At 32.5% G+C, this 11294-nt stretch overlaps 1 protein-coding gene and 1 long non-coding RNA gene across 2 annotated transcripts; both read left to right on the plus strand.

Moving 5' to 3' along the window:
* The first annotated feature begins 2905 nt into the window (after positions 1 to 2905).
* LOC123210814 (beta-carotene 3-hydroxylase 1, chloroplastic-like) lies at positions 2906 to 4814 on the plus strand. The gene is made up of 7 exons (XM_044629303.1): positions 2906 to 3632; positions 3710 to 3769; positions 3871 to 3942; positions 4027 to 4161; positions 4274 to 4399; positions 4496 to 4552; positions 4631 to 4814. The coding sequence occupies exons 1-7, from the start codon at positions 3261 to 3263 to the stop codon at positions 4709 to 4711; spliced, it is 903 nt and encodes a 300-aa protein (XP_044485238.1). The 5' UTR covers positions 2906 to 3260; the 3' UTR covers positions 4712 to 4814.
* Positions 4815 to 9422: 4608 nt separating this feature from the next.
* LOC123212128 lies at positions 9423 to 10675 on the plus strand. Its single transcript, XR_006501500.1, has 3 exons — positions 9423 to 9548; positions 9926 to 10029; positions 10114 to 10675. It is a non-coding gene; the product is annotated as an uncharacterized LOC123212128 (long non-coding RNA).
* Positions 10676 to 11294: the final 619 nt, after the last annotated feature.

Raw genomic sequence — 11294 nt, forward strand, 5'->3', positions numbered from 1 at the left:
AATCTCTTCATCACACTACCGTCGTCGCACCAGGAGAAGGAGGAGATCGGAGACAACGTCGAAAGATGAAGTTGAAGAATGAAGGTGAAACTACTATTTTTGAAATTTATGAGGATGGTTGCATTTTAAAAAATATAGAAACCCTAGGTTTTGGGGTGAAAAATTACTTTTTAAAGTTTAAAAACTTTAAATAAAGATGAAATGTTAGTTTCTAAAACCTAAGGGGAGTGAAAATAATCAATTTTATAATTTTTTAATATAAAAAATAAAATAACTATTTTATCTCTCATTTTAACAGAAAAATTAACAAAAATTTATCTTTAAGTGGAAATAAAGATTTTTTATTTTTCGTAAATATAGCTTTGAGAATACCTAAAAGTTGGGTGGGAAATAGTCCTTTTCCCTTTGAAGATAGTTAAAAAGCTGAAAAGTGGGGCTGAATCTGAAGGCCATGAGCAGTAGATTATGTCATAAAAAGAGTTACAGTACTTTCATCAGATAAACCCTTAAACTCCTCCTGGTGCCAAGCTTAACCGTACTAATTTAACCCTAGACCTAGAGTAGAACCTAACTAAAGATTTGGTTTTGGTATGCTTTTCCAAAAGAGTGAGTAAGACAACAGGTTAAAGATACCCATAGAAAAAGACTACAAAGAAATTAAAATGAAATGATATAAATCTCCTAATTTGTCGATGAAAACGACTTGACTATGACTGATATTGAATTGGCGAGTAAATATCCACTAAAAGGGTATCAAAATATCATAAGTTAATTATAACACTCATAGTAAAATCTCATATAAATAAAAAATTATAAAATATTAAATATATATATTGATCTCTCGTATCATCTGAAATATTAAAACGATACTAATTATATAATTAGAGGATACTAAAACAATATAAATTATATAGTTTGATGATATTAAGATAATATTGAGTAAATAACTCATAAATGTTACACCATGACAATAGTCCAGCACAAATTTGGCAAGTGTGACATAAGTGGGATCAATTCAACAATAATAGGACTAGTGACTTGGCTCCCATTGCCATTACTAAAAGTCTTGGTTATGGCCGGCCATTATCATTTTTTTTAAGAATATTTCCACTGACCGATTAATGCAGGCTGTATTGCAGGTATATATGTTCGTTCCACTTAGAGGTGAATCACCAGGATATTCTCTTGACCATGTCTTTTAGCGCATGTGTATATTGTTTGAGCCTGCATAGTTATCCCAACGGCGGCATATCCCAGCTTTCTTTTTCATCCTTGTACACGTTACAATTGCGCAGTAGATCACTGAATTTTTCTTTAACCATGTCTTTTAGCGCATGTGGTGAGTAGGACGTCATAGTAAATCTATATAGAGAGATATATTCATTAGATCATTGAATCAAACAAGGGAGTGAATTTTACGGCATGTGTTGATAAGATTTATCATCATTCTCCGTTGATTTATAAAAGTAATTCAGAGTTTTATGAATACTGGTATTGAGGATAAGATCATAGATTCTAGATGTAAAGAGAAAATTGGACGTAGAGTGATTTTTTTTACGTTATTCATATTGATGGCTCTGAAAGGATGCTCAGACATAGTGAATACAAAAATTACCTAGGAGTTTTCAAATCAGAATTGGAAAATGAAGGGAGATCCCTAGATTGGTCCAAGCAGGTTGATCCCTAGTTGTCAAACTTATAATGTAACCAGGTTGATTCTAAGTACATAAGAGATTTTTTATTTCTATGTGTGTGTGCAATGTATTACCTTTTTTCTTTATTAATCATTCATATTTATAGGATTATAGTGTTTTTAGTTACGAATTCAAATTCAAATTCAAAAATTGAGTGGTGACATTAATGATAAGATCGTGACCAAAACTAATTACATTATTATTTTTGTCGTTGGTTGGGTACGTGAAGAATATAATTTTATTGATTATGAATCGAACTCTTTGTGATTTAAACATTTTTCAAAGATCCTATTTCATTTTTATTGGATTTCAACAATATTGTTGGATTGCAGAATGTCCACCATGTCTCTTTATATTTGAATGAGAGATAAGTTGCAAGGTTTTATGGCATGAACTGTGGTGATTAGGGTTTTGAACAGCATAATCTAATAAGAAATTAAACTTATCTATCACAAAATTTTCTAATTTTTTGGCTTGATATATAATGGTATATCCTGTGTTAACTTAATTTTACATTCAATTGTTATATCTTGGTTGCTTTTAGCATACAGAAAAGGAACCCAGCTTTGATCAATTGCCTTGGGCCTTGGCTACAATACCAAATTGGGCCAAAATGGCCAGGAGTGACAACTCTAATTTTGGACTTTACTTGAATTGGCTATCGACGTATATGGTCTTAGCTCTACATTGTCAATCTGGCATTGACTCGAGCACAAGCCCGATCTAAGTTTTTCTCAATTTGGATGGCAGAATCGACAAAAGAATAGTACTATTTAAATAAAAACATATATTTGCAATCAAATCAGGCCTTGACTCAAGCACAATCCTCTAATCAAACTAGTCCAATTAATCGATCCGATGCCGGTTTTTGTATCCATTATTACATTCTCAATTATTTGCCCATTATTGAATGTTGTGTTGCCTAAGAAAAGAGTTGCGTGTATGTCTGAAGACAATTTGGTTGGCGTAGAAGGCAAATTTTTCTCAATGTTTCCTAAATCATGTTTCGATTTCACAATTGAAATGTACAAGCGTCCTCTTGCAATGAAGCTCCAAAATGAAACTATGGAGTTACTATATACATTTTCTTGATGAATTATTTTATCAAAATAAAATTTAAATTGAATTTAAACTTTACATTTGGACAAAATTGATTCCCTTTGAGTCTATCCTAATTTACCATTTCCGATTGAAACTAAAATAAATAGTCATCTTGGTAGGTCTAGGATGGAATCGCTCTTAGATGAGGTGAGCAAAGTTCTAAAATCTTCTCAAGACCCTGAGTTGGTCCCCCAACAGGAGGGCATTAGAATTTAGAACCATCAATGAACAGCCGGACTTAAAAATTGTGCTGTTCCTTGGGAGTTCACATCTACAGCATCAACAACTAACTTATAAGTATCTATCACGTTGCACGTCACCATACACTTCACCTGGCTTATCTTGAGCTTCCACCCATTTTGCATCCTCTATAAAATTAAGAACCTCATTTCAAACTTGATCCAATCCCTCAAATCTTCAAGTGTTGAATGAATTCTATTAGGTTTAGCTTTTGATTTGAATTCTATGGCGACTGGAGTTTCATCCTCTTCAAGTGTTGCAACGTATCGTGTTGGTTGTGATATCCTCTCCAGCGCAAAAAAACCCATATCAATATTGCCTTACTCGTTTTCAAGACTGGTGAATCATAACAGGAATAGGAAGAGCTTGAGAAAGATATGTTTGTTCATGGAGAAGAGTAAAGAAGATAGCATTACAGTTGAAAGGAATAATTTTGTTGAAACTCAGAATCAGATTACTGTATCACGGTTGGAAGAGAGCCGGGCAAGAAAAAAATCAGAGAGACAGACGTACCTTGTTGCTGCAATCATGTCATCTCTCGGCATTTCTTCCATGGCAGTTTTGGCTGTTTATTACAGATTTTCATGGCAAATGGAGGTACGGACTAACCTTTTCTTCTGAATCATTTTGAAGAGATTTTCATGGGTTGTTTTCTGATTGCTTCTTTTTTCCAGGGTGGAGAGCCGCAACTTCTTGAAATGTTCGGAACATTTGCACTCTCCATTGGAGCAGCTGTAAGTTTTATATATAAATTCGTGCAACAAAAGCTGTGTTGGTTTAACTCTGGACTCTGTTATTTGGGATTGAATTGTTTCTGGGTGTTGTTGAAATGCAGGTAGGCATGGAGTTTTGGGCTCGGTGGGCACATAAAGTTCTTTGGCATGCTTCATTATGGCACATGCATGAGGTCGGTTCAACTTTAACAAAGCTGTTTTTGTACGGTTAATTCATCTCAAACTTCAAAAATCTGGCTCTGTTTTGAAATTTGCAGTCGCATCATCGACCAAGGGACGGCCCTTTCGAGCTGAATGATGTTTTTGCTATAACCAACGCTTTGCCAGCCATTGCTCTTCTTTCTTACGGTTTCTTCAACAAAGGCCTTGTTCCTGGACTCTGTTTTGGCGCCGTACGTCCTTCTTTTTCCTACATTTTCTGACGCCGTTTTGGTGTTAGTCAGTCGGTTTAGTTAGATTCAAACATCCTTTGAACACCCTTTTTTTTTTCTTCCAAAACTCCAGGGTCTAGGAATTACAGTGTTTGGGATGGCCTACATGTTCGTTCATGATGGCCTCGTACACCGTCGATTTCCAGTAGGGCCTATATCAGACGTGCCGTATTTACGAAGAGTCGCTGCAGCTCATCAAGTAATCTAATTTGTTCATCAACAGATTATCCATCTTCATATTAATCATAATTTATTAAATAAATTTATTGTTTGTTTGTTTTTCGCATATTATTAGCTTCATCACTCGGAAAAATTCAATGGATTGCCATATGGGTTGTTTCTGGGACCTCAAGTAAGAGTACTATAATTTGTCTCTGAAATATAGGATTATGGCTAAATATGCTCTTATTACGCGTGTCAACTTTTGCAGGAACTCGAAGAGGTGGGAGGCAGGGAAGAAGTAGATAAAGAGATTGAGAGAACGATCAAGAGATCTAAAACTCCAATATGATTCATTTGTATTTTATATATATATATATATATAGTGAGTGCTCTTATGTGTAAAGTGTATTTTCTTTCGAATTTATTTGTATTTATAAAATATTTTATTGAAAGTTTGAGATAAAATAAATAATATCATTAATAAAATATATAGTATTATTAATTATATAAATAGTTTCATTAAAAAAAAATTTAAATAAAATTTGAATCAAACTACTAAATAAAAGATTCAGTTCAAATTAAATCAAATATTAAACAAAATTGACTCAATTTGAATCTAGAGTTAAATTTTATAATTATACATAAAAATTTAAATAATATTATATATATAAATAAATCTCCCTAATTTAGTTATACAATCTCAGGAAACATAAATAATTTCCCAGTGATAAAAAACAAATAAATTTATCCTCTAATCACCTATTATCATCTTAATTATAAGGGAGAAGGACTATTTCCCACCTAACTTTTGATACGTTTTCAAAATGTCACCCACGGTAATGAAAATCCATTTTTCCCACCCATGAGCCGTTAATATGGATGATATCTGTTTGCATAAGGATAAAATATTCATTTTACCCTTGTTAGATGAAATGACAAAAATACCCCTCAATTTAGTCTGTAAAATTCATCCCAAAATTGATGTGAGGGTTTTACCATTCACCTCCCTTAGGTTTTAGAAACTAACATTTCACCTTACTTAAAGTCTTTAAACTTTGAAAACTAATATTTTCACCTCCAAACCTAGAGTTTCCATATTTTTCAAAATACAACCGCTTCTCATAACTTTCAAAACTAGCAGTTTCACCCTCATTCTTCAAATTCATCTCTCGGCGTCGTCACCGGCCTCCTCCTTCTCCTGGTGCAACGGCGGTGGTGCAACGAAGAGACGGAGATCTCTTCGTCGCTCCACCCAGACGACGAAGAGTTGTCCTTCGTCTGTTCTTCCAGATCTGGATGATGCTTCGTCGTCCAGATCTGAGTGACGAAGGGTCGTCCTTTGTAGTCAGAGATAGGAGATCGATCGATTACGTCAGTCGTCGGTGGTGGCCGAAAAAGGAAGCTAACTCTATGGGTGAAATCTAAACTTTTCAAACTTTGAGAATGAGTTAGTTATTAGTTTTTAAAACCTGGGGGGGGGGGGGGGAACGGTAAAATTTTAAAGTTTTAAGGTTTTAAATAGTAAATAATAAATTTGCCCTTGTCCCTAACTGAAAAATTGAATGGTAGTTTGATCATAGGTGGGAAAAGTAAATTTTTATCTGTCATGAATGATATTTTAAAAACACATCAAAAGTTAGGGGGGAAATAGACCATCTCCTATAAATATGTAAAAATTAAATTTATTCTGCAAAAAGTAACAATGGTCAGTCGGTTCACATCGCACTACCAATGACTAATAAGAAATAGGAAAGCAGGGCACGTGGCGGCAGTAGGCAAAGATTTGTCGGCAAATGGTTGGGAAGGTGGAGCTGTATGGTCTGTCACACGTGGACCATGAGAAACACAAAACCGGTTGGTGCTCGTGGATGTGATACGTAATGACAAATACCTATAACAGCTCTTTTTTATTCGGTAAGAAATTCCAGTAACAGCTCTCTTTCATAAAAATGTTGGGCTTGAAGTGGTGTCCTGGCCACAGCCAAGACCAAAGTATTAATTTAACCATGTGTCTTCCAAACGCGTCGATGCAATTCGGTTGAGAGGATGTTTAATTTTCCAAGAAATTGGGTATATGAACCAGTTTAGAATAATTTGGAATTGAAGACGTGCAAGGAATAACGGGCTTGCAAAAGGGAAATTGAAATTTTTACCCTTATTTAGATACATGTATATATTTATATTATACTTTTTATATTCTAAATATTTTTACCACTTTATATGATAGGATATCTAAATTATCCTTATTTTTAACCTTAAAAAGCCAAAACAAAATTTACAATAGTCCTGACCACGGTTCATGAACCGATGGTTTCGGTTTGAAATCATTAGTTCACAGTTCAAAAAAATAAGAACTCTGAACCGAAACTGTGATAAGATGGTTTGTAACCGGTTCGAAACCTACAGTTTCTGTTCGAAACCGACATTGAATCGTCAATTCTAATACATGATCTTAATTTAATATTTAAATTATTAATTACAATAATTGAAAATTAAAAGAAATATTTGGAGTTAATTTTTCAATTAAGCTTTCTATGTATCTTCTTGGGATTTAGAAGAACCAAAGTCTACGTAGTTCTCTTACCTTTGCCTATTTAATAGTTGGCAGTATCTCCTTACCTTATCATTCATCTCTACTATCTTGAGTATTATTTCCCGTCATCGAACTATTTGTAGTTAAATCAAGTGATTCTATAAAATTAATTTTATTATCGAAAGAATTTTCACTACTTGTCATTTTTTGATAATAAATAAAATAAATTATATAAATAATTATGAAAGATAATAAAATTAATTATATAAATAATTTCTATAATTAATTATGAATTGTATAATAAAAATATAAATTGGAATTAATAAAAAGTTAAGAAAGAATTTAATTAAATTTAAGAGAATTTGATTGAATTGAAAGATTGAAAGAGTATTAAGAATTGAAAGAATAAGAATGAGAGTTTGAAGGATTGAGTGGAGAGATTGAAATTTGGGAAATTGAAATTTGAATGGATATATATATAGGAAAATTTTTTTAAAAAAATATATTAAATAATAAGGGGTAAAATGCGATTTTAAAAATTGCAAGGCTTTTCATTTTGCAGTGAGGGAACCGTTGATTCTTTAATAAAATTTTAAAAAAAATTAAAATTCTCCGGTTCAGCATAATAAAACCACAGGTTTACATGTCAGTTCATAAACCGGATGTGAACCGGCGGTTTTACGGTTCAAAATTAGATAAACCGAAACCGAATCGTTAAATTTTCGTTTCGATTCCAGTTTAGTTCGGTTCTGGGTTTACCAGTTCCGGTTTAGGGCAAGCCGGTTTTGGTTCAGTTCATGGGCTAAACCGACCCGTGGCCAGGTCTAGTTTACAGTATTACTTCCTTTTAATGCATTATAGAGAGAGAACATGTATAGATATTTAGTATCAGTATTTGAAACAAGATTTATATATATGTGTTAGATAAAATCAAGTGAATTTAAAATTGTTGAATTAAAATTTTTTAGATTAAGTACAAAAATTGTAAACTCAAGAAACTGATTTTGATTAGAAAGGTTATTTTAAGAAGGCAGTTGCCGGCACAAATTTAGGGGTTAATCTGAAATTTACTTAAAGAGGTTGAAGGGGTTAGCCCCAACCCCTTAGGGAGCGTTTGGTTTGGGTAATGTTTTATTATCAAAATAGAAAGATTACCTTGAAGATAGATTACTTAGAAGATTATTGGGTATAAATTATTACCATATTTGATAAAATTTGGTATGTATAAATAATTATTGTATTTGATTAAAGGTAATAAAAGATTACTAATTTATTATTTTACTTAAATGCCCTTGAATATAATTATTTTTAAATATTTTTATCTCAAAAAATTAATAAATAATAATATAATTATAATAAACTCAAGATTACCTCAGTAATCTTTAAATACCTAAGGTGAAGGTGGTAATCAGATTACTACCTATATTACTTGTCACGTCAGTATTGATAATAGAAGATTACTGTAATATTTTATTACTGACAAATCAAACAAGAGAATAAAAAATAGATTACAAAAGTAATCTTAAAATCTCCCAATCAAACAACCCCTTAATATAAATTGAAAGGTGCCAGCCCCTTAAATATAAGGGGTCACTGAGCCAACCCCTTTACTGAACATAAGCGGTTGTATAAAAAAAATTAAGGGGTTGGCGTTTATTTTTTATTTATATAAAATTTTTATTTTGAATTTATTTAATTTTTATATAAATAAATAAATATATTTATATTTATTTTGGCTTTATTTAATTTTAGTTTGGGTTGGCGTCGTCAACCCGTTTTTCGTCTGAAAAATTTTTAGATCATAATTTTTATATTTTTTGACTATTAATACAATATTAACAACATTATAATAATTTGAAATAATGAAAACAATATTAAATAACAACATTAAATAATTTAACAATATGAAATTATAACAAAATTAAATTTCACATGAATCAACCATACATTATTTGATTTTTAATTATTCATAAAGAAAACACATAATATATGAGCTTTATAATGATTTTTTCACGGGTTTTATTATTAAATCACATGTGTTCTTTGTTGAAGAAGTGTTTTTCCTATACTATAGAAATTCTTTCCTCATTGGAAGGCTAAAGAAAAAGATTTTTTCTTTCTATATGCATGAGTTATATCACCAGGAGTATTTTGAAAAAATGAAATACTGTTATAATATTTTTGTTTATATTTTAAAATAAGTGTTATATATGTATATACGATTAAAAAAAAAAAGTAAAAATTTTAATACTCCGTTGCAAAATATCTAGTGAGTGGGACAAAACATTGCCTTTTAGTTTGAGACGTGGAAGTAAATCACTTGCTTCATTGGGAAATTTCGTACGAGGATCCATTATATGATGTTTAGTTCAAAATAATTTTTTTTTTTCTTATCATACAATAATTTTTTTTTATAGTTTATTATTTTTGCACGATATTATATATTAATTTAAATTTAAATTAAATATTATAAATTCAAAGAGGCCCAAATATTAGTACTACAAACTGGGCTAGGCTAAAGCTCGGGCTTAACTGATGTGACCAGTTTGTGACAAGTCTCGAAGCTTCCCAAAGTCTCCAGTCCGCATAAACTGAAGAATACAGCTTCTTCATTCTCTTCGTTTGCTCTTAGCTCGACACACTGTATTTGCAGGTATGGACTATGGACAGTCTCTACGGCCTTCATTTTAACTTACGAAATTTTAGCAGCATTTAACATACGCGTTTGTGGGTTTTGTTGATCAACTAAGCACTAGTGCATTTCATGTGTCACTTGAAGACTCTAGCTATTTCCCGTCTGGTTTTGCTTAGGATTTGTGGGAAAAAAATGTCAGTTTTTGCACCTATGTAAAGAACGTTTATCAGTTAGTCGAACTGGAAGTTGCTTAGTGCTTGGTCATTTTGGCGCCTTGTAATTTGTATTCAGACGGAATCGCTTTTGTGATATTTCTACCAATGTCATTTTGCATAAACATTTTCAATTTGATGAGATGTACCTCTTAGAAAAATTTATAAATTTTTACTTTTCAGGATTGCTCTGATTTTCTCAGTGTACATGCGTGTAACTGCTGCGCTTTTGCCTGTAAAATTCCAGTTGAAATTGAAACAAGTGTACCCGATCAGTGGATCATGGGGTATAATACTTTGCTTTGCCTTATAATTATAATTATATGACAAGTACAAATTCTTACACGGTAGCACTGTGTTATTGTAACCAGGTAGAGTGGGCACGATAGCTCCACAGAAACAAGTTAATGATTCTACAGAAGGAAGGCCAATCACAAAGGAGAATGCGGAGCCTACTGTAGCCTTCAGCAAGCCTCCAACAATGCCACCCGTTATCGGCCCATTGGTTGCTCTCTCGTTGCTTGAATCTTGGTGGAGCCGGGATGGGGATGATGATTAATTGATCATAAGTGTGAAGCTTTTAAGCCATAGCTTGTGTAAGTAGTCTCTTGACTCTCTACTTGAGAAACATCTTTAGAATGTTTATTAGCATATGCTAAGTGCTAAGCAACGTAATTGAAAGTTCCATATGTTGTCGTTGCCTGTCACGATTGGATTGATAAAAGCCGCCAAAAATGTAGTGTAAATCTTTACTATGTATTGTATTATTACTTGAGGACTCTCTAGCAATCCTGCTGAGTAGAACCAGTAAGCTAGTTCAATTTGATGCTATGGGTTATGTATAAAATTGTGAATTTTTCTTTTCTGAAATGTAAATGACTTGAGTTTGAATCTTAAATTCAGTAGTTTTGGGGAAAACATCAAACAGTGAAATTAAATTCTTCAAAAGAGTCTGATACCTCAGAATAGGGAGGGGAAAAAGTAATCAAATATCATTCTTTTTTCATTTTTTCTTTTTGCAAAATATTTAACAGCTGCTATAGGTGAAAGTGTTATGTCCTTACCAGCACCATGGCTCCTGGTTTGATTGGTGACTTGATCACAACCCGGGCTTTCCTGCATTCTGATTATTGATTAGCATCAAGTTTTTCTTTTTCTATCATGGGATTGGCAATAGGTATAGCAGTTTGCTTATGCACTCCGTTATTAGTGATCTGTCTCCTTATATTGAGCATTCATAGAAGCTGCATCCTCTGGTGAAAGGAATGTATGTCTCTTTCCATTCTGCAGTTAAATTCTTTGGAATCATGAAATTTCTCTTAGATTAATATTGTTTCTACTGAAATAAGATAGATAAAATATATGTGACACAGTGATAAACGATATTACCTAACTGCCAATTTACCTCAGCTGTAAACTCATCAACTTCACTAATGTGTTCAACATTGAACTTCACATTCTGGCCACTGCTTGCCATAGGTTGTTCAAAGAATTGCACAACTTCCTGTAGCATCTAATTAGAAAAGATTCCATTTGCATAAAGTAATTTAGG

The sequence above is a fragment of the Mangifera indica genome, chromosome 3, assembly GCF_011075055.1.
Source record: "Mangifera indica cultivar Alphonso chromosome 3, CATAS_Mindica_2.1, whole genome shotgun sequence".
NCBI classification, from domain to species: Eukaryota; Viridiplantae; Streptophyta; class Magnoliopsida; order Sapindales; family Anacardiaceae; genus Mangifera; species Mangifera indica.

What these genes read in the sequence shown, in the direction of transcription:
- LOC123210814 (XM_044629303.1), top strand. Translation starts at nt 3,261, where the DNA reads ATGGCGACTGGAGTTTCATCCTCTTCAAGTGTTGCAACGTATCGTGTT. An exon ending in CATTATGGCACATGCATGAG is followed by an intron (nt 3,943 to 4,026) that starts GTCGGTTCAACT and finishes TGAAATTTGCAG; the next exon opens with TCGCATCATCGACCAAGGGA. An exon ending in GAGTCGCTGCAGCTCATCAA is followed by an intron (nt 4,400 to 4,495) that starts GTAATCTAATTT and finishes GCATATTATTAG; the next exon opens with CTTCATCACTCGGAAAAATT.